The sequence below is a fragment of the Oncorhynchus clarkii genome, chromosome 28 (genome assembly GCF_045791955.1).
Source record: "Oncorhynchus clarkii lewisi isolate Uvic-CL-2024 chromosome 28, UVic_Ocla_1.0, whole genome shotgun sequence".
Lineage (NCBI taxonomy): Eukaryota > Metazoa > Chordata > Actinopteri > Salmoniformes > Salmonidae > Oncorhynchus > Oncorhynchus clarkii.
The window spans coordinates 5114739-5139132 of NC_092174.1; the positions used below are offsets into that span (position 1 = coordinate 5114739).

General features: G+C 41.8%; 1 protein-coding gene across 1 annotated transcript in view; it reads left to right on the forward strand.

Annotated features, from left to right (window-relative positions):
* Positions 1–23689, forward strand: part of LOC139386572 (anion exchange protein 2-like) — a 69139-nt gene extending 45450 nt beyond the window's left edge. The window contains exons 10-24 of the mRNA XM_071132225.1: positions 80–215; positions 341–539; positions 786–891; positions 2179–2363; positions 2557–2776; positions 2966–3169; positions 3342–3490; positions 7178–7372; positions 7641–7847; positions 8318–8407; positions 8503–8669; positions 9262–9515; positions 19269–19438; positions 19799–19972; positions 20179–23689. Coding sequence (XP_070988326.1) covers positions 80–215; positions 341–539; positions 786–891; positions 2179–2363; positions 2557–2776; positions 2966–3169; positions 3342–3490; positions 7178–7372; positions 7641–7847; positions 8318–8407; positions 8503–8669; positions 9262–9515; positions 19269–19438; positions 19799–19972; positions 20179–20256 — 2534 coding nt within the window. The 3' untranslated portion in view covers positions 20257–23689. The remainder of the gene's footprint in view (positions 1–79; positions 216–340; positions 540–785; positions 892–2178; positions 2364–2556; positions 2777–2965; positions 3170–3341; positions 3491–7177; positions 7373–7640; positions 7848–8317; positions 8408–8502; positions 8670–9261; positions 9516–19268; positions 19439–19798; positions 19973–20178) is intronic.
* The last annotated feature ends 705 nt before the right edge of the window (positions 23690–24394 follow it).

The window sequence follows — 24394 nt, forward strand, 5'->3', positions numbered from 1 at the left end:
ACAAATCGAGGGATGAGAAAGGCAAGAGAATGAAGTAGCGTTTGTGGCATTAAAGGGGCACTTTGGGGGGTGTTTTTAGGTGCGGTGCTGCTGGACCTGAACCAGCACACCTTGCCTGGCATTGCCCATCAGGTGGTGGAGCAGATGATAATCTCTGACCAGATCAAAGTGGAGGACCGGGCCAATGTCCTCAGAGCCCTACTACTCAAACACAGGTATCTCTTTTTGTCTTGCTGTATGTAATCCTTTATCTACCCTGCTACCTACGGTATTCACAGTATTTATATACGTCATTGGTACTTCTACACAAACTCAGTTCAGGCGTTCTCTCTCTCTGCAGTCACCCGAGCGACGAGAAAGAACACAGCTCTTTCACGCAGAACATCTCTGCCGCCAGCCTGGCCTCGCTGATGGTGAACCACCACAGCAGCAGCAACCACATAGGCCAAGCCGAGCCCTCTGTCATTGACCACGTCGTAGGTGGAGGAGAGGCCGCCTGCATCCTTCCAGACACCCGCATTGACATGGAGAAGAGCGAGGTCTTCACTTGAAAGTGTGGCTGTGTTTTTGGGAGTGTGTGGGTTGAGTTTGTCTGTGTGTGCAGGATGTTTGTGAGTCTGAGCGTTTTTGTGAGCTCTGTTTGTGTAGTAGTGTGTTGTGTGAGTTGTGTTTCTGGGTGGGTGTACGCATTCATCTTTATCCACTTGTCTAGGTGATTGTTTATGGGTTTTTTTTGTCTGAGTGTGTGTGGGTTTTTGGTGTCTAAACTACGTTTTCGTCTACAGAAAGACAATCCTCACAAATTGGGCATGCACAGGTCCAAGTCCAAACATGAGCTCAAGTTGCTGGAGAAGATTCCGGAAAATGCAGAGGCCACCGTCGTCCTCGTAGGTATGCCTTACTAATCAAATCAAATAAAATGTTATTTGTCACATGCTTTGTAGATAACAGGGATAGACAGTGAAATGCTTACTTACAGGCCCTTCCCAACAATGCAGAGAGAAAGAAAATAGAGAAACAATAGAAAAGTAAAACACTTAATAATACAATTAATAATAAATGCACAATGAGTAATGATAACCTGGCTACAGAAAAAAGTGTAAAAAAAGAAAGGGGGTCAATGCAGATAGTCTGGGTAGCTATTTGGTTAACTAGTTAACTTACTATTTAGCAATCTTTTGGCTCGTGGGTAGAAGCTGTTCAGACTTGATGCTTCCCGTGCGGTAGCAGAGAGATCAGTCTATGTCTTGGGTTGCTGGAGTCTTTGAAAAAGTATCTGACACTGCATGGTATAAAGGTCCTGGATGGCAGGGAGTTTGGCCCCAGTAATGTGCTGGGCTGTACGCACATCCGCCTTGCGGTCGGATGCCAAGCTGTTGCCATACCAAGCGGTGATGCAGTCAGTCAAGATGCTCTCAATAGTGCAGCTGTAGATCTTTTTGAGGATCTGAGGGCCCATGCCAAATATTTTGCGGCTCCTGAGAGGGAAGAGGCATTGTCGTGCCCTCTTCACGACTGTGTTGGTGAGTGTGGACCATGATACATCCTTAGTGATGTGGACACCAAGGAACTTGAACTTGAACTCTCGACCCGCTCCACTACAGCCCTGTTGATGTGAATGGGGGCGTGCTCGACCCTCCGTTTCCTATAGTCCACGAGGGAGAGGTTGTTGTTCTGGTACTACACTGCTAGGTCTCTGACCTCATCCCTCATGGGATGCTGTCTAATCGTCATCGGTGATCAGGCCTAACAAACTGTCGTGGGTGAACAGGGTGTACAGGAGGGGACTAAGCATGCACCCCTGAGGGGCCCCCGTGTTGAGGGTCAGCTTGGCGCATTGTTGCCTACCCTCCCCACCTGGGGGCGGCCTGTCAGGAAGTCCAGGATCCAGTTGCAGAGGTTTCCTTGAAACATGTAGGTATTACAGACTGGGTCAGGGAGAGGTTGAAAATGTCAGTGAAGATGCTTGCCAGCTGGTCAGCGCATGCTCTGAGTACGTGTCCTGGTAATCATTCTGCAGCCTTGTAAATGTTAACCTGTTTAAAGGCCGTACTCACATCGGCTACGGAGAGCGTGATCATACATTCGTCCGGAACAGCTGGTGCTCTCTTGCATGTTTCAGTGTTGCTTGTCTCAAATCATTAAAGTTCAATTACATTTAATTACTGTCTCTCGCAGGCACCGTGGCCTTCCTGGAGCAGCCATCCATGGCATTTGTGCGTCTGCAGGAAGCCGTGCTGCTGGAGTCTGTGCTGGAGGTGCCCGTCCCTGTACGTTTCCTCTTCCTTCTAATGGGCCCGCCCATCGCCAACATCGACTACCACCAGATCGGCCGCTCCATCTCCACACTTATGTCTGACAAGGCGAGTTAACCGTTGGGTAACCCATACTGCCCTGTGTGGCTCAGTTGGTAAGAGCGTGGCACTAGCAACACAAAGATTGTGGCTTCAACTCTCACAGGGATCACATACAGAAAATGTATGCACTCACTGTCCTGTAAATCACTTTGAATAACTCTGATAAGTGGCATATATTGTTGTTATTATTTTACCGCAGCACTTCCACGAGGCGGCGTACATGGCGGACGAGCGGCAGGATCTGCTGAACGCCATCAACAGCTTTCTGGACTGTAGCATTGTGCTGCCGCCGTCTGAGGTGGGCGGCGAGGAGCTGCTTCGCTCGGTGGCCCGCTTCCAGAGAGAGATGCTCCACAAGAGAGAGGAGCAGCAGGGCAAGAAGCTCAAGGTCAAAGAGCCCAAGAGCCCAAAGGATAAAGGTAATAGAGACAGGTATACACTGATACACTCAGATATGCACAGACATATACTATAGAGAGGAACCGAAGGGCAAACTACTGGCCAAAAAACCCAAAGGTCCTATGGACAAGGGTGACAAAGACATGTACTGGAGGAAGGAGCTTAAGGGCTACCTGACCAGCAAATAACCCCCTCCCTCCCTCCCTCAGCTCTGCAGGCACCCTTCAAACCTGGGGATGACCCTCTGCGCCGGTCGGGCCACCTGTTTGGGGGGCTGATCAGTGACGCCGCACGGCGCTACCCCAAATATGCCAGTGACTTCCGTGATGCACTCAACCCCCAGTGCATGGCTGCCATCATCTTCATCTACTTCGCTGCTCTGTCGCCCGCTGTCACCTTTGGAGGACTGCTGGGTCAGTCACTCAGAGCCCCATTGGGGGAGGGAAGAAAGGAGGGGCGAGGGAAAGAAGAGGGACAATTACTAAATAGAAATGAAGCTTAAAAGAGGGATAGTCTATAGTTGGCTTTATCATTTTGAGTTGGTATTCACTTTCTCCATCCCTTCCTCTCTTCTTCTTCTTCTAGGTGAGAAAACGGGGGGGTTGATTGGCGTGTCGGAGCTGATCATCGCCACGGCGATGCAGGGGGTCATCTTTTCCCTCCTGGGGGCACAGCCTCTGCTGGTGGTTGGCTTCTCTGGACCCCTCCTGGTTTTTGAGGAGGCCTTCTACTCAGTGAGCAACTAACCCATTCTTCCATCCAAAAGCAACATTTTGAAAAAGTGAAAAAAATTTCAAAAGCTTATCACCCCCATAAAAAAAGTGCTTTCTGGACCGTTTTTCGAAATTCTTTCGATTTTTTTGTCAATTACACATGTGTAAGAACTGTATGAATCATAATCTTTTTTTTTTTTTTTTGCTTGCGCATAAGGCATATGTTTTGTCCATTTGCAATATGATTTCATATGAAGTCAAAAGTCAAATATAGCAGAAATTTTGAAAAAACTTCACACATCCTTAAAGAAGTGCTTTCTGGACCGTTTTTCGAAATTCTTTCGAATGTTGTGTCAATTACACACGTATAAGAACTGTAGCAACATACTTTAGTCATATTTTATTTTCATCATTTACAATTTTATTTTTTTTACTTGTGCATAAGGCATATGTTTTGTCCATTTGCAATATGATTTCATAGGAAGTCAAAAGTCGAAAATGTGAACTGCTTTTCAAAAACGTATCACCCCCGTAAAAAATTGCTTTCTGGACTGTTTTTCGAAATTCTTTCGATTTTTTTGTCAATTAATCATGTGTAAGAACTGTATGAATATACTTTTGTAAAACTTTATTATCATAATTGTATTTTCTTTTTTACTTGTACATAAGGAATATGTTTTGTCCATTTGCAATATGATTTCATAGGAAGTCAAAAGTCAAAGTCAAAATACACTTTATTTTTGGCCAAATGCCATAAGAAATGTCCAAATGCAATATGAAAGATTTGAAAATGCCAAATCAGGATGTTATGTCCATTTGCCATTTACCATCACAAATTTGACATGCTCAAAAATCCTGCAGAAATGCAAAATTGACTGGCCTGATGAGCTCGGGATGGCCGGGCAGTGATAGTTGTTCCTTTCCATCACTCGTTGTGTTGATTTCATCATGTCCATTTGGTGATGTTTTTTTCACTATAGAATCATATTGCAAATGCACGTGCAGGCAGTGTATGTCTCTACACACCCCAATGTGCCCCTCCTTCCAAGTTGTGTGTGTGTGTGTGTGATTTAGTTTTCTTTGAAATTTTATGGGAGAAATACCAATTTACAGTTCATGGGGGTTGCCTAATCACACATATGAAGTTTTGGAAAGTTCTGACTTTTTTAACCCTTCGAAACAGCCCGAGACACCAATTATGGCACTTCCTGGTTGGCACAGGAAGCTATAAGTAAACACATATCCTCATTGGGGTATGCTTTTACAGAATCCTGAGTTTTAAGTCTTTACCATAAAAACTGACTGATTTACACAGAGTTGAATGCACTATTTCTATCAAACTGCAGGTAGGGTATGGATATACACTTTTAGGGTGATTTTAGCCACTTCCGGTTAGTCCAGGAAGCTTAGAATCGACACAGGTAGACCTCATAGTGGCCTGATGGACTGTCATCGAAGACACGTTCATAAGGCATTCATAACCCACATAGGCTTCAGGTTGACTTTAGAGGAGCAGGCAATGTATTCCTATGGGGAGAGATGTCATTTTAATCTGTGAGATCAAAAAAAACTGTTTTACTGTTAAGGGTTAATGCCACACGGTCAAGGTTAGGCTTGCACAGATCGGGAGGACCTCAGGATCGTACCTGAGGTCGAATTGTGCTTCTCACCCTAACGGTTCTCTCACTGTCACCCAAAAGCAAATTACATTTAGGGCCTACTTTTTTTCACGGTCGCTGCACTCAGAGCGAGCTACGGTCAAGCGGGGCATCTCGTTGAACTCGGCACGGCCTAGAGAATATGGAAATCGCATTGCAGGCTCTGTGTGTCTTTAAGCACCGCACTTTGTCACTCCATCCTTGCTGTGTGTGTGTGTGTGTGTGAGAGAGCTTTTCTTTGACATCTGTTGGGAGAAATGACTGACTTACAGTTCATGGGGGTTGCCTAATCACACATATGAAGTTTTGAAAAGATCGGACCTTTTTAACCATTGGAAACAGCACCTATGACACCATTTTAAGGCACTTCCGGTTTACACAGGAAGCTGAAAGTGAACACATATCCTCCTTGGGGTAGGCAATTACAGAATCCTGAGTTTTAAGTCTTTACGTTTAGACCTGAGTTATTTACGGAGGGTTTAGTGAGTGTGTGTTATTTCAGAAAATCACAGAAAATCACAGAATCTCGCAGAGCTCTGCAGCACACTTTAAAAGGATTCGTAGGAACACCCTGCAACTGGATCTGTAGCTGTTTAAAAAAAAAAAAAATTTTTGAACATCACCAATTTGACATTGTACGATTTCTCTTAAACGACGATAGATAAATGGCTGGTTCTTTTTTTATTGACACCGGAGGCTCCTTGACTTTGACGTGAAGCGGAAAAATGATTGCTCTATTTTCATTTTGGACCTTTAATCCCAGAAAAATGGCCATAACTCAAAAACCGTTGAGGCCTAGATGTCATCTTGTTCGGGGCCAACTGCCCATTATGCCAAACCTACGCTCCCCAAGTTTCGTCTTCAAAGTCTTTTCCGTTTTGGAGATAAGGCCACGTTGTGATTCGTGATGTTTTGTACATTTGCAATATGATTCCATTCGCCCTCTTGTGGGATTTATCGGGACAGCGGAAAAATGACCAAAATGTGATTATTTTATAAAACGGAAACCGAATGTCCGAGAGAGTTCGTTTGATGACTTCCCGGTAGATCCGGCCCTGCCGCACGGCCCGACGCCGTCAGCGAATTTTACAAACGTTTTCGGATGTCTGGTAAGGGACCGTACATTTGCAATATGGACTTTCTCACTAACCATATGGCGAATGTCAAAATGTTCCCTTAACCTCTTGGATCTCTAGGGGCGCTATTTCATTTTTGGATAAAAAACGTTCCCGTTTTAAGCGCAATATTTTGTCACGAAAAGATGCTCGACTATGCATATTATTAACCGTTTTGGAAAGAAAACACTCTGAAGTTTCAGAATCTGCAAAGATATTGTCTGTAAGTGCCCCAGAACTCATTCTACAGGCGAAACCAAGATGATACGTCAACCAGGAAATGAGCAGAATCTCTGAAGCTCTGTTTTCCATTGTCTCCTTATATGGCTGTGATTGCGCAAGGAATGAGCCTACACTTTCTGTCGTTTCCCCAAGGCGTTTGCAGCATTGTGACGTATTTGTAGGCATATCATTGGAAGATTGACCATAAGAGACTACATTTTCCAAGTGTCCGCCTGGTGTCCCTGCGTCGAAATTGGAGCGTAAAGCCAGGTGCAATTATTTTTCCATTTGAGAGCAAGGAGAAACCAGGCTTCCATGAAGGATATATCATCGAAGAGATATGTGGAAAAACACCTTGAGGATTGATTCTAAACCACGTTTGCCATGTTTCAGTCGATATTATGGAGTTAATTTGGAAAAAAGTTCGCGTTTTGAGGGCTGAATTTTCGCATATTTTGAAAATCTGAGATGACAGTGTTGTTAACAAAATGCTAAGCTTGAGAGATAGCATATTTATTTCATTTCATTTGCGATTTTCATGAATAGTTAACGTTGCGTTATGTTAATGAGCTTAGGTCTATAAATAGAATCCCGGATCCGGGTTTGGTCGTCGCAACAGGTTAAGGTATGCAAGGAATATGGTTGCAATGTGTGCATGATAATGTCACTTTCTTGAACATAACCCAAAGTTGCCTCGTGGTTCTGTATTGCAGTTCTGCAACGCCAACCATATAGAGTACTTGACGGGCCGGGTGTGGATTGGCTTCTGGCTGGTGCTCATCGTGGTCATCATAGTGGCCTTTGAAGGTAGCTTCCTGGTCCGCTTCGTCACGCGCTTCACCCAGGAGATCTTCTCCTTCCTCATCTCCCTCATCTTCATCTACGAGACCTTCTCTAAACTGGGCAAGGTGAGGTTTAGAGGAGGAACGCCCTTTAACACTGGGCTGGAGCTGATTGGGCTTGCTTGTCCACTGGCCTACAAGTTCATAGCTTTCATTGCTAGCATACCGCTGCATGCATTATGACTCTGTCAAGAGCGTTTGAAACGGAAGTCATCTATCGCACACCTGACACAGATGAAATGGTGCAGGAATGTATGAGACTCATGAGAAAACTGTGTGTCTGTCTCTGAGTCCGTGTGTCTGTCTGTGCCTGTCTGTCTAAAAACCCACCAAGATCTTTCAAGAGCATCCTCTCCAACGCTGTTACCTGGTCAACGACACATGGACATCCTCATCATGCAACAACACTGTGGTTGGCGTGCCTGGCAAGGTGGTGGGGGAGCCCAACACAGCCCTCCTGACGTTGGTGCTAATGTCCGGAACGTTCTTCATTGCGTTTTACCTGCGCAAGTTCAAGAACAGTTCCTTTTTCCCAGGCAAGGTAAGTACATTAAGCCTGGGCTGCCTGACCAGAGCCATACAGTATTGGCTCTTAAAAAATACTTATTCAAAATGCATTAAAGGTGCACTATGCAGACATTGCTATGCCATTTCCTGATTGATAAAATGTGTAGAGTGTAGAGAACCATTGTACTATCTAAACTGCTGTGAAATATATATTCCATAACCAAAATAAATTGTATTTTCAAGTGTTTGAAGTTGGTGTACAAAACTGAAAGTAAAAGACGCAGAAACAAAATTTAAGACTGGGAAGCATAGAAATAGTGAACACAGAACAGATGTACCGCTTCTTATACTTGCTTTTGATAACAGTGGCCGTTCTATGACTCTCATTTCTATGTTTTTTTTTTTTTTCGGTCGTCCAAAAAGTGACATATTGCAGCTTTAATGCATGTGGCAGTAAGCATCCGTTTTATATTAAATCTGACTTGTGCATGTTCTTTGTCTCAGCTCCGTAGGATGATTGGAGACTTCGGGGTTCCCATCGCGATTCTCATCATGGTGTTGGTGGACTACAGCATAAAAGACACCTACACCCAGGTGAGATATAGGTCAAGATCAAATGTCAAGAGAGCAATCAGAAGTGAGAATAGCCCAGGCTAACCTTTTCCCTTTGACCACTCCACCCTATTCAGAAGCTAAGCGTGCCCACAGGCTTCTCGGTGACCAGTCCTGAAAAGCGGCAGTGGCTGATCCCCCCGCTGGGCTCAGACGGACAGTTCCCTGTCTGGATGATGGCCACCAGCATCTTACCTGCCCTGCTCGTCTTCATCCTCATCTTCATGGAGACACAGATCACCACGTAAGCCGGGTTTACACAAGGCTATGATTTAGCTTTCCGAGATAAGACAGGGCGCTAACACAGGGCGCGCGGCTCTCACCGGTGCTCGTTTAATATGAACGGGTCAGATAAGAAATCTGAGGGCTACTGATCTCGTCTTTGAACAGTCCCAAACGTCCCAATATTTTCAAACATGTTTGATTTTATCAGCAAAAAATCTGCAATGCTCTCGTAGTGTGAGATGTGCATATCATAGAGTAATAAAACCCGTTACCTCTGCACCCCCATCTTACATATCATAGAGTAATACAACCCGTTACCTCTGCACCCCCATCTTACATATCATAGAGTAATACAACCCGTTACCTCTGCACCCCCATCTTACATATCATAGAGTAATACAACCCGTTACCTCTGCACCCCCATCTTACATATCATAGAGTAATACACCCCGTTACCTCTGCACCCCCATCTTACATATCATAGAGTAATACAAGTCATCTCTCTCTCTCCCTACCCCCTCACTCTTTCTCTCCTTCACTCAATCCCTCTCCCTCCACATTCCTCTCTTTTTATACACTCTTTCTCTCTTTGGTCTATCTCCTTCCATCAGGCTGATAGTCAGTAAGAAGGAACGGATGCTGTTGAAGGGCTCCGGCTTCCACCTGGACCTGCTCATCATCGTGGCCATAGGTGGGGTTTCGGCCCTGTTCGGTCTGCCCTGGTTGGCCGCCGCCACCGTGCGTTCTGTTACTCACGCAAACGCCCTTACCGTCATGAGCAAGGCGGTGGCCCCCGGCGACAAGCCCCGTATCCATGAAGTGAAAGAGCAGAGGGTGACGGGCTTCCTCGTAGCTCTGTTTGTCGGTAGGCATGACCCCTCTAACTTAGTGCCCAGGACTAAATCGAGAGTAGAGAATAATATGTTTTCACCTCACATGTGAAATTTCACATGTTAAAAACATTCACATGTGATAATCGGATATGCACTTTCACAAATATAAAAAAAAAACTTTGTGTGAATATCTAATTTGCGGTTTCGCATGTAAGAATCCTCCACATGTGAAAATCTCATGTGGGGTTGAAATAATGATATTCTTCTCACATGTGAAAAGATGGTGTTAGTGTGTTGCAGTAGCAATGTTTCCACCGTTGGAATTAGGGTGACCACATCTGGGGGAAAAACTAATGTGGGACAAGGGAATGATTTTGCGGGACATTCGAGGAACAGTGGACAGAACCTTATTTTGGGGGACAGGTTAATGGAGCACATTCAAATGGCGACAAAGTTATGCACTGTTTGTTAAGGGCTTGTAAGTAAGCATTTCACAGTAAAGTCTACACTTGTTGTATTCGGCGCATGTGACAAATAAAGTTTGATTTGATAGTTCTCCTGTATGAAGGCTGATTTGATTTTTAAACAGGTAATATTTATTTGCTACATCCATTTTTGGATTTATAAATTCATTATATGTACCCATTTATTCTTGAAGAATATAACGTATAAATGCCTCATGAGCTTAGTTCAACTGTTCTGTAACCCATTAGAACCCAAAATATAAGCTTGATTTAAGCCAAAGTAAATGTAAACAAACACGTGTATATAGCCTTAAAACATGGTTAAAAATGTAATTTTTTTATATAATGGATGGTCAGTCCTTGTATCCATAGCATCGTCAATGGATTAGTGTGTTTGCATTTCTCCAGCCCCATCCCTCATCTTTTTATCGAATCTGGCGGGGACAGTGGCGATTTTATAATGTAAATCTTGGTGGGGAAAACAAAACAAAAACATGTAGATGCACGCCAGCAGACCCACTACACAACACTAAACAATACATGAATTGCACTATAACGGTGAAAAACAGTGTCCACAAACTGTTGGAGCCTACATAAAGCTGTCCCAACAGCAGAGCTTTCTTTTTAGCACTATGGAGTGAATCCTTACCACAGCTACACCTGGCTATCAGCAGTCTTAATTCAGCCTCATTTATTGGCTTTTCAACAAACATAGCTGACAATTAAGATGTACAAACTACGACACTATCATGACGTGGCCCTTTCTGGGTGTAGATCGTGACTTCTCTCCCCCCCCCCCCCCTCACTCTCTCTCCTAAACCAGGTTTAGCACCTCAGGTCATAAATGCAGGGTAGAACCTACCATGCAGTATTCAGAGAGAGAGCGAGAACGAAGGACTTCACTTCGCCAAACTCCTAAATCCCCAAAATGGGAGAATGAAACATTCGTTCTAGTTTTGAGAATGTGGGAATGATCCTTGTACACTTACGGGATAGTTATGTTGAGTGTGTTTCATTTGGTGATCTCATGAAGGACAGGAAACACACAACGCCTTCTCTTAAAGTGTACATTTCCCAGCTGTCAGGTTTGCATCTAAATATTGTGAAACGTATGTGTTTAAACATGAAACTATTTATTAAAAGATGTAATTAAGAACTAGTCCGTGGCCACACCCTCGTGAGCCCAGTCATTAGGCGTCATGGAACCGTCCCTTTTCTACTGAAACGTATAAAACCCACCCCTGATGAAATTCACACCAGACCGGTGTAAGCTAAAGTTGCAAATGATTGAATTTCTAAGACCGAAACATGCGGGTGATGCTGGTATGTGAAGTGGTTTAAACTACAACTCTACCAAAAGACAAGACTATACCACGTGGAGCATTGGCTACACGGCTGGAAATGGTTCAACTCGATACCTACAGAATAAGGGCGAATCTTAGACACAATTACTAGTCTGCAGCTATAAATTACGTAAACCTAGGACGAGAATACAGACAACCACCGAAGCATCTATTCTATTATACTCTGAAGTATCCATTCTAACCACCTACAGGACGTTCGAGGATTCCAACAGAGAACAACGACATACGGGCGTAAATATACAGTTGAAGTCGGAAGTTTACATACACTTAAGTTGGAGTCATTAACACTCGTTTTTCAACCACTTCACAAATTTCTTGTTAACAAACTATAGTTTTGGCAAGTCGGTTAGGACATCTACAATGTGCATGACACAAGTAATTTTTCCAACAATTGTTTACAGACAGATTATTTCACTTAACTCACTGTATCACAATTCCAGTGGGTCAGAAGATTCCAGAAAATGATGTCATGGCTTTAGAAGCTTCTGATAGGCGATTGACATAATTTGAGTCAATTGGAGGTATACCTGTGGATGTATTTCAAGGCCTACCTTCAAACTCAGTGCCTCTTTGCTTGACATCATGGGAAAATCTAAAGAAATCAGAAAAAAATTGTAGACCTCCACAAGTCTGGTTCATCCTTGGGAGCAATTTTGAAACGCCTGAAGGTACCACGTTCATCTGTACAAACAATAGTACGCAAGTATAAACACCATAGGACCACGCAGCCATCATACCGCTCAGGAAGGAGACGTGTTCTGTCTCCTAGAAATGAATGTACTTTGGTGCGAATCCAGTTCAAATCCATCCCAGAACAACAGCAAAGGACCCTGTGAAGATGCAGGAGGAAACGAAGTACAAAAGTATCTATATCCACAGGAAAACGAGTCCTATATCTACTTAACCTGAACGGCCGCTCAGCAAGGAAGAAGCCACTGCTCCAAAACCGCTGTATAAAAACCAGACTACAGTTTGCAACTGCACATGGGGACAAAGATCGTACTTTTTGGAGAAATGCTCCTCTGGTCTGATGAAACTGAAATAGAACTGTCTGGCCATAATGACCATCGTAATGTTTGGAGGAAAAAGGGGGAGGATTGCAAGCCGAAGAACACCATCCCAACCGTGAAGCATGGGGGTGGTAGCATCATGCTGCAGGAGGGACTGGTGCACTTCACAAAATAGCTGGCATCATGAGGGATGAAAATGATGTGGAAATATTGAAGCAACATCTCAAGACATCAGTCAGGAAGTTGAAGCTTGGTCGCAAATGGGTCTCCCAAATGGACAATGCATAGCATACTTCCAAACTTGTGGCAAAGTGGCTTAAGGACAACAAAGTCAAGGTATTGGAGTGGCCATCACCAAGCCCTGACCTCAATCCTATAGAAGATTTGTGGTCAGAACTGAAAAAGCATGTGCGAGCAAGGAGGCCTACACACCTGACTCAGTTACACCAGCTCTGTCAGGAGGAATGGGCCAAAATTCACCTAACATATTTTGGGAAGCTTGTGGAAGGCTCCAGAAAAGTTTGACCCAAGTTAAACAATTTAATGGCAATGCTACCAAATACTAATTGAGTGTATGTAAACTTCTGACCCACTGGAAATGTGATGAAAGAAATAAAAGCTGAAATAAATAATTCTCTCTACTATTATTCTGACATTTCACACTCTTAAAATGAAGTGGTGATCCTAACTGACCTAAAATGGGGCATTTTTATTAGGATTAAATGTCAGGAAGTGGGAAAAACTGAGTTTAAATGTATTTGGCTATGGTGTATGTAAACTTCCGACTTCAACTGTGAATACATTGCAATTATTCTCGAATGAGCGGCCGTTCATGTACAAACGATTAGCATTTCAATTAATATAATTATAGACTGTGTGTAATGAATCCATTTGTCTTTCCCAGTCTTTCTCAGTCCCACGCCCTTCCCTTTGTCTACCAAGCCGTCATATCGGCTTAGCCCACTAGGCACTTTTCTACCATTGTTGGTAACCAATATCTTCTGTTTGTTTGTGATGTTTTTCTGTGATTATTTAGTTAGTTAGTAAATAATGAATTATGCCAGTTTGTATATTCCTGATTCATAAATTATGCTAGGGTTCATGCAGATAACCAAGAATTTTACGACGTTCAGGTGAGACTGATAGAAGGTATAGAATAATTAATGATAGACTGCTATTGATATAAAAGATCTTCAGATTTTAAAGAATGGATTCGGGAGATAACCACTCTATATAAACTAATGCTTCTGTGGTGCTCCGGATTCCTAATGAGCTAGTTATTGCCTGATTTATTTAATCAAATAATTAAACGTTAGGTAACCGATTAGAAAATTGCATGTCATCTCATTTAATCATACTAGAGACACGACAGCATAAAGGAACGATGAGCGGATAAGAGGCTATCCATAATTTAGATTAAGATGTTAATTAGCGAGCTAAGACAGACGCAGTCAATATAACTATTTGTTCAACACTTTTGAAATGTACAGCGACAGAATTCAGAACATGGGGCGTTCTTACATTATTCTCCCTGTACACCAAGTCAGAACTGTAGGATAAATAAAGGGGGCATATAAGCAGACAATGAAAGCTCTTACAATATTTGATGATGACATTTTCTAAAACAGGTGTCATGGAAATTCTACACAGGGACACTCAAAGTCAATCTTAAATGAATCATCCGTTATTATCAGTGAGCTGGAGAGGTTCCAACCAACTCAATGCACCAAGTATACATGTCGATCAGGACCTTCACCCGGGGCAGTCCCGTTAGTTCTCTTATATATAGACAAGTTATATTTGAATGATTTAGCTTATTCATCATTCATCATTAATTCATCATTAACGTTTGCTTTATTCATGTGACCGACCAATACTGTGTCATGCATATGACAGACCACTACCTCATGAGGCTTCTTCTCTATAAGCTGAGACCTTGAAACTGAAATATCCCTTTCTCAAAACAAGGTTATGCGCATAGTGTCAAATTGTAGATACTGATATTGAGGACTTGTTCAATCAGTCACTTGCATGAACACAGAAATTGGTTATTAGAAAAGCACCAACATAACATTTTCCATCACACAGGCTATAGGCTACATGTGCACCAACAAGTCAGAATAGTAGGCTAAGTTATGAGGGGGAAAGGGACCAAATTATTGGGGTGAGTCACATGGGCTACTAACAACTTGCTACACAACATACACTTAGCATTACTTTCTTATCTACAGTATACCTATCTCCCTGGCATATTACATAATGTATGCAGCAGCGTACATTTTTGGACTCACCTTGCTGTTCTGTGCTCACTTGAACAGGAAAATGACATGGCGGTCCTTCTTGTTGGCAAATTTTGTCATCAAAGTCTGCCATTCTCTGGATTGATGGTGCTTTCAAGACAACTGGGAATTCTGAAAAAACAAGGTTGAATCATGACGTCAGTGATCTTCAGGTCAGAGCTCTAGAAAGAGGCCAGAGTTCCCAACTTGGAATTCCGAGTTGGATGACCGTTCAAAATGTGTTTTCCCAGTCGAAGCTCGTTTTTCTCAGAGTGCCCACTTGTCTTGAACTCACTGAAGTCTGAGATTCCCTAGTTCCGAGTTTCCAGTTGTTTTGAACGTGGCAGAAGTCATGCTGGATTGACAGCATGGTCAATGTATTCAACCTTTCAGGCCCATGGTGTTGCATGTGAATGTTTATCATTTTTAAGCTTGGAAAATAGACCTCATTAGCAATCTTGGGCACCACAGAAAAAGTTGATTTAACGAATTACCGTTTTCCGAATGAACTCTTAAAGATATAAATATTTCAGTCATCGATCAGTCATTATTGAATTTACCTTCAGTCTCATTCTGAATGTTGCAAAATCCTTGGATATCTGCACAAACCCTAAAATAAATGATGAATCAGCAATATACAAATTGGCTTAATTATTTAATTACTAACTCAAATCAAAATCAAATCAAATGTATTTGTCACATACACATGGTTAGCAGATGTTAATGCGAGTGTTGCGAAATACTTGTGCTTCTAGTTCCGACAATGCAGTAATAACCAACGAGTAATCTAACCTAACAATTCCAAAACTACTACCTTATACACACAAGTGTAAAGGGATAAAGAATATGTACATAAAGATATGAATGAGTGATGGTACAGAACGGCATAGGCAAGATGCAGTAGATGGTATCGAGTACAGTATATATATACAGTGCCTTGCGAAAGTATTCGGCCCCCTTGAACTTTGCGACCTTTTGCCACATTTCAGGCTTCAAACATAAAGATATAAAACTGTATTTTTTGTGAAGAATCAACAACAAGTGGGACACAATCATGAAGTGGAACGACATTTATTGGATATTTCAAACTTTTTTAACAAATCAAAAACTGAAAAATTGGGCGTGCAAAATTATTCAGCCCCTTTACTTTCAGTGCAGCAAACTCTCTCCAGAAGTTCAGTGAGGATCTCTGAATGATCCAATGTTGACCTAAATGACTAATGATGATAAATACAATCCACCTGTGTGTAATCAAGTCTCCGTATAAATGCACCTGCACTGTGATAGTCTCAGAGGTCCGTTAAAAGCGCAGAGAGCATCATGAAGAACAAGGAACACACCAGACAGGTCCGAGATACTGTTGTGAAGAAGTTTAAAGCCGGATTTGGATACAAAAAGATTTCCCAAGCTTTAAACATCCCAAGGAGCACTGTGCAAGCGATAATATTGAAATGGAAGGAGTATCAGACCACTGCAAATCTACCAAGACCTGGCCGTCCCTCTAAACTTTCAGCTCATACAAGGAGAAGACTGATCAGAGATGCAGCCAAGAGGCCCATGATCACTCTGGATGAACTGCAGAGATCTACAGCTGAGGTGGGAGACTCTGTCCATAGGACAACAATCCGTCGTATATTGCATAAATCTGGCCTTTATGGAAGAGTGGCAAGAAGAAAGCCATTTCTTAAAGATATCCATAAAAAGTGTTGTTTAAAGTTTGCCACAAGCCACCTGGGAGACACACCAAACATGTGGAAGAAGGTGCTCTGGTCAGATGAAACCAAAATTGAACTTTTTGGCAACAATGCAAAACGTTATGTTTGGCGTAAAAGCAACACAGTTGAACACACCATCCCCACTGTCCCTGCTTTTCTTCAGCAGGGACAGGGAAGATGGTTAAAATTGATGGGAAGATGGATGGAGCCAAATACAGGACCATTCTGGAAGAAAACCTGATGGAGTCTGCAAAAGACCTGACACTGGGATGGAGATTTGTCTTCCAACAAGACAATGATCCAAAACATAAAGCAAAATCTACAATGGAATGGTTAAAAAAGAAACATATCCAGATGTTAGAATGGCCAAGTCAAAGTCCAGACCTGAATCCAATCGAGAATCTGTGGAAAGAACTGAAAACTGCTGTTCACAAATGCTCTCCATCCAACCTCACTGAGCTCGAGCTGTTTTGCAAGGAGGAATGGGAAAAAATATCAGTCTCTCGATGTGCAAAACTGATAGAGACATACCCCAAGCGACTTACAGCTGTAATCGCAGCAAAAGGTGGCGCTACAAAGTATTAACTTAAGGGGGCTGAATAATTTTGCACGCCCAATTTTTCAGTTTTTGATTTGTTAAAAAAGTTTGAAATATCCAATAAATGTCGTTCCACTTCATGATTGTGTCCCACTTGTTGTTGATTGTTCACAAAAAAATACAGTTTTATATCTTTATGTTTGAAGCCTGAAATGTGGCAAAGGTCGCAAAGTTCAAGGGGGCCAAATACTTTCGCAAGGCACTGTTTGAGATGAGTAATGTAGGGTATGTAAACATTATATTAAGTAGCATTGTTTAAAGTGGCTAGTGATATATTTTACATCAATTTCCATCAATTCCCATTATTAAAGTGGCTGGAGTTGAGTCAGTGTGTTGGCAGCAGCCACTCAATGTTAGTGGTGGTTGTTTAACAGTCTGATGGCCTTGAGATAGAATCTGTTTTTCAGTCTCTCGGTCCCTGCTTTGATGCACCTGTACTGACCTCGCCTTCTGGATGATAGCGGGGTGAACAGGCAGTGGCTCGGGTGGTTGTTGTCCTTGATGATCTTTATGGCCTTCTTGTGATATCGGGTGGTGTAGGTGTCCTGGATGGCAGGTAGTTTGCGTTGTGCAGACCTCACTACCCTCTGGAGAGCCTTATGGTTGTGGGCGGAGCAGTTGCCGTACCAGGCGGTGATACAGCCTGACAGGATTCTCTCGATTGTGCATCTGTAGAAGTTTGTGAGTGCTTTTGGTGACAAGCCGAATTTCTTCAGCCTCCTGAAATGCATTCAGAGATGCATTCAGAGATGCATTTATGTTGTTCTACTGTCTTTAGTTACATCACAAATTAGTAATGAATTTGACATGTTCTTTAAGTACCCACGGACCCTTCCAACTGCTTGGATTACAGAAATATTGTTTCATTATCCAATCTTGGATGTCACAGTACTACAATATCTCTCTCTGTTGTAAAGAATGGATTTTAAACTTCCCTTTCATTGTGTGGGAGAGAGAGAGTTCCTGCAGTTATTTACGACCGTTATAAAACTGTGGTGGGAGAGAGGAGGGGGTCTGGTGCCTATGATCCTCACCCAAAAGAGCAAGTCATGATACCAGACTTGGACTACACACCCTCTCCACTGAATAGCATGCTAGTGATTGCTTTCCAACACTTGCAGTTAGCCACTAATTCCTTCCAAACCACTCATTGTTGAATTTGCGATTTCCAACTTGTTGTGTAATGTTTATGGCCGATGAGTGCCGAGACGTTTTATCCATAATTTCTTGAAAAGGATTTGCCAGTAGGTTGTCGACTTGATTCATGATGATGACTGCTTGTGTAGCTTGCTAGCTAAGATTTTGAAAGTATGATGTTGACATGATCAGTCCAATCAAAGCTACGGTAGATATAACGTGATTTGACATAATTTTATCCGTGTCCAATGCCCATGAGCCTTCTTAGATGCTCACTTCTAATGTAACTTTATGGTAGCACACAAGGGGTTTGAATTTTCAAACTTTCCCTGTAGATTTTGCGGTGACTTAGTGTCCTCATAAGTGACAGAAAACTGAGCCAATCATGGTGCAACTAGAGAACATTACCATTTCCACTGGCTGCCCCACCACCACAGAAAGCACTGAGCTAGCTTGAAACACCTGCATTTTGGAGCTGCCTTACTCAGGAAAACAAAAAAGAGACCATGTTTGTATGCGACTTTATTAACTCAATTCTATTTTTTACATTGTTTGCCAACTGATATGTGATACGTATTAATGCCAATATAACAAACAGACAACAGACAATATAACAAAACAGACAACAACAAAAAACAGGGCTCTACCCCACCTGCCATGAATGACGGGTCACCACTGGGCAAGGAGAACACTTTGTTAAAGTTTCGATTAAGGATTGCCACTTTAAATAGAGTCATATTGTTATTATATGGTGCCATCCTCTAGTGAGTGAGTTGCTTTTGTGCCATTGATATTAAGCAAAACTTCTTATGTCGAGAACCAAATTCTTAGTATTGCAAACGATATTGAAAGCAAAACATATACCCAAAAGTATTGATAGCAAAACAAAATATTGCAAATGTAAATGTATGCAAAAAAAATGTTTGTAGTGAATTTTTTTTTTATGAAAACATGATTAAACAAAATGTCTCCCCCTTTTCTGCAATTTTTTTCTAGTTGCAAGATTTGGCACATGTTCTTGTGAAACTTTACTTGTCTGAAAACATGAAAATGTCAACAACAATTGTTTTTATTTTTCACAAGTGATTTATTCACATGTTTATACGTCTTGGAAAACCACATGTTTTTTTCACGTGATTTTTTAAAACTTTTTTTTTAGATCCAAACACATTCATTTCCTAGGACAAATGTTCTTCTCACGTCTGTTCCTCTGGCTAGGTTTGTCCATTGTGATCGGAGATCTCCTGCGTCAGATCCCCATCGCTGTGCTCTTTGGGATCTTCCTCTACATGGGCGTCATGTCCCTCAACGGTATCCAGCTCACCGAGCGCATGTTGCTGCTTTTGATGCCTCCCAAGTATCATCCTGACCACACTTATGTCCGCAAGGTCAGTACCACTAAACCACAACAACATCTATGTTTGCAAGGTCAGTACTGCCCAAATCCCAACCATACCTACAGCTGCAAGGTCAGCAGCACTGCTTGAATCCCTACCACACCTATGTCTGCAGGGTCAGTGTATTGCCCAAACCTCGACCACACCTACGTCCACAATGTAAGTACTACCCAAACCCCAACCAGGCCTGAAAATCCTGTGCTGCAGAGTAGCTAAACAAAACTTAATAACCACACTGGTTCTATCTTGTAAAAGTGTCCTTAGCATCTGAAGGGCAAGGCCTTTGAAAGCCAACTACTGACTCTGACTAGAACTGCTATTCTAATATGTGTGTGTGTGTGTGTGTTCCAGGTGAGGACCCTGCGCATGCATCTGTTCACGGGGATCCAGCTGGTGTGTCTGGCGGCACTGTGGACAGTCATGTCCACCGTGGCTTCGCTGGCCTTCCCCTTCGTCCTCATCCTCACCGTGCCCATCAAATGGTTCCTATTGCCCCGCATTTTCACCACGCGCGAGATGCAGTGTGTAAGTCTCACCACACACACCGTCTAGCACTGTTGCCACCGCCTAAAGGAGTTGTGTTTTTATTGGTTTTAGTTTACAGTGGGATGTTGCTTCGGGGGCCTTTGTCTGAGAAATAATCTGTGGGAAAGTCTGATACCCTATGCAGCTGAACCCTGGCAATAACCTTGACCCTTGACTTCTACCCCTGCTCTCTCTTTGTGTCTTAGTTGGATGCAGATGACACAGAACCTAAGTTTGATGAGAGGGAGGGACAGGATGAGTACACAGAGATGGTGCCAACGTGATGGACATTCTGCCAACCAATATACACCCTAGCCCTACAGTATACTCCAGGAAGTTGCTCCAAACCCACCAAATCCTTTGTTTGTTCACCTGATATTTTATAACGCACCACTGATGGTTCGAAATGTTTCACTCATTTTTTTTAAATGTAATTGTCTTGAAAGATTTTTAGGGTCCCAACTCCCAAATCATATTTGTTTGTGTCTATTTTCACTATGTTGCTTTTTGGAAGGTGGATTTGTCCTTCAAAAATAATTTGAGTTACAATGTTGATTCATGTTTTTAGGTATCTTTGGGGTGTGTTTTAGTGTCAGGTGGGAGTTTGAATTGCTATGTGTCAAAGACTAGAGCCCAATTCCAAGTCTCCACCTTCTGCGCAAAGTGTGCATCGGAATTGGGCTTTTAGCAGAAACCACATCCTCTGAGGTCATGACCTAAGAAGAAGCACTTTATTACGATAGGATCAGTACAGATGTAGTATACATCTTATCACATTGTACTGATGAATATATACATGTACAACATAGTCATAGACAAACATTTACCATTCAGTCTAGTTCCCACGGTTAGGCGTATCATTGCAGTAGTCTTTTGAATGTTACATATTTATTACTACTATGGTACATGTTTCATTCAACGGTGGGTAAAATGTACACTACATGGTTCTCAATTCACATGATTTTACATGGCCCTCCAGTATGGCAAATTCATTTAATTAATGTTGTAGCTTCACTGAGAAGCACTTACTATAATGCACACTGACAGAAGTAAAAGCAACAAAAACCTGATAAATCTAATGGTTCCCCATCAAACGGGCAACTAGGCCACGCTCAGTTAATTGTTGTTTTCAATGAGGAGGGTTTCTGTGCCCAATTCCAATTGCCTTTAGTCCAATACAATATGTTTAACTTGTACTGTACCTCAAATTGCTTAAACACATGAGTAGAAAAGATTTGCATTATAGAGCTTTGCATTATAGAACCAATTATTTGCAGTGTTTGTTTGTGGGGCCTATCCAACTCTCTTTCGGCAAATAGCATGTGACTGTGACACCATTATAACTTTATGTATAATATGGTTTGAATGGTATTTGCATTTATTATGGATCCCCATTAGCTGCTGCCAATGCAGCAGCTGCTCTTCCTGGGGTCCAGCAAAATAAAGGCAGCTTATACAATTGTAAAAAAAAAACATTACAATACATTCACAGATTTCACAACACACTGTGTGCCCTCAGGCCCCTTCTCTACCACTACCACATATCTACATTACTAAATCCATGTGTATGTATAGTGCGTATGTTATCGTGTGTGTGCATACATGCGTGTGTCTGTGCCAATGTTTGTGTTGCTTCACAGTCCCCGCTGTTCCATAAGGAGTTTTTTTGTCTTTTTTAAACCTAATTTTACTGCTTGCGTCAATTACTTGATGTGGAATAGAGTTCCAGGTAGTCATGGCTCTATGTAGTACTGTGGTCCTCCCATAGTCTGTTCTGGACGTGGGGACTGTGAAGAGACCTCTTGTGGCATGTCTTGTGGGGTATGTATGGGTGTCCGAGCTGTGTGCCAGAAGTTTAGACAGACAGCTCGGTGCGTTCAACATGTCAATACCTCTCACAAATACAAGTAGTAATGAAGTCAATCTCTTCTCCACTTTCAGCCAGGAGAGATTGACCTGCATATTATTAATATTAGCTCTCTGTGTACATCGAGGGGTCAGTCGTGCTGCCCTGTTCTGAGCCAGTTGCAATTTTCCTCAGTCCTTTTTTGTGGCACCTGACCACACGACTGAACAGTAGTCAAGGTGCGACAAAATTAGGGCCTGTAGGACCTGCCTTGTTGATAGTGTTGTTAAGAAGGCAGAGCATCGCTTTATTATAGACAGACTTCTCCCCATTTTAGCTACTACTGCATCTATATGTTTTGACCATGGCAGTTTACAATCTAGGGTTACTCCAAGCAGTTTAGTCATCTCAACTATCACAGTCACAAGCTATTTGCCACACTTGAATTTAAGCAATTTGAGGTACGATACAAGTTAGACATATTGTACTGGACTAAAGTCAATTGGAATTGGAATGTTTTATACAGGATATGGATCCACCTCTGGGTAACAGAACGTTTTGTACGTGTAGGTGGTAACCAGATTTGACACTGTTGTTTAAAAGCAGCCCTTATTCAAATTGATTCATTATTTGCAATTGAATGAATACAACCCTAGCAATAAAGTAGCACTACAGTACCCAATTGTGTGTATTTGGGATGATACACAGGTGAAGCCTTCATTAATTAATTTGGCAAAAGGTGTCAACAATAAATAAAAAATCCTATCCTGTGGAAATGACAAACCACATTTTATTTGAAGAGCACATACTGTAAGTCGCTTTCTACCGATCACTTGCTGCTTAGATCTCACCATTGTGCTTCTCCAAACATGTTAAATATGTTTGGTCCCATTACCTACATAGTCTTTCATACCTGAATACACTACATACCACGATTTACTTGATTTTCACTGTTGTGCACTCCTAGTTGTATAGTCTTGGTTTAACTGTCTGAACAACAGTATGTACAGTATGTCGGCTTTAATGTACAGGTAAACAAAAGTAGGAGACATTCTATTCAATACAAATTAAGGTATTTTTAAGTATGCACATATTTTTGGGCCCCAGTAGCTAATCATGTCTATAAAGCCAATGAGGATAGTCCATTAATAACAGCTGTTTCCATCTTAAAATGTCACTGAATGTGTTGTAACATACACAGTCATAATACATGTTATTGAGATTCTGTTTACTTTCTACCAGAAAGTTAAACATCATACCGGTGCACTGAAAAATTACAGTTGTTTGCAAGTATTTCAAAAGTGTGTAGTAGGAAGACTGTGTCTCATTGAATCACTGCAAAGGAAGAGCAGTGGCTGCCATGTATGTGTTTGTTGTCATCATGTGGTCCAAATTGCCTCCTTTGCAGATTTGCTTGCTGTTGTTACAGTTTTCAGTTTGTGTGCTTTGTCAAGTTCCCCAGGTCATCTCATCTTTCCACTCAAAATACAATGTGAGAGAGCATAAGATGCCACAAATATTTTAGCATATTTCTGGATGCTAGCTTTGCAACGAAATTGGGGAGGAAAAGGTTGTTGTTTTTTTAAGCCAAAAAACATTGCTTTGGGATAATTAACTGCAAATAGTATAGCATGAGTGACAAATAAAGAAGAAAGAAAATATATTACATACAAATATATCCATATATTTTCTTAGGAAACAATCATGGTTCAAGTGCTTTGGCTTTAGCTACATTGCAAGATGTTAAAATAGACAATCCGCCTTGCTCTTATCCATGTCAAGTTTGTAGAATGACAAAAATGGACTGGTTTTAAATGTTATTTTTTATATGTATTAAATATCTGTAAATGTCTATTAATGATGAAATGAAACTGAAAGTTGTGTTTTCTTTTCTATTTGCAAGGATGTGTCTGTCCCTGTACAAAAGTATGTGTAAAGTGGTTGAGAGATACCTAAAAATGATACATTTAAAGTAGACATTCATATTAAGGATAGGCCATATAAATTATGTATGGTACACTTTCTTCTTGTCATCACCATACTGTATGATCTATTACCTAAACACCCAAAAAGAGCATGTGTATCAGTCACTAACCGTCAAAGTTTGAAATAAAAATATGAGTCATATGAGTCATGGCAAATGAAACTGGATGACGATAAACGGAGTACGTAGGCATGGTGATTTCTGGTATATTCTTAAAATTTAAGTTGAAAATTATGCTGTCGCTGCTTCCTGTTGACAAGAAATATTGATAAATAGCCCAATAACAAAACACAGTTTTAAAGTGTCCAAATCAATAACCAATATGCATAAACAGTTTGTGATAATTGAAAACATAGTACATTTTATGACTATCTACACATACACGTACAACCCTCCAGGCAAGCTTCAATGCCATACAACTCTCCTTCCGTGGCCTCCAATTGCTCTTAAATACAAGTAAAACTAAATGCATGCTCTTCAACCGATCGCTACCTGCCCGCCTGTCCAACATCACTACTCTGGACGGCTCTGACTTAGAATACGTGGACAACTACAAATACTTAGGTGTCTGGTTAGACTGTAAACTCTCCTT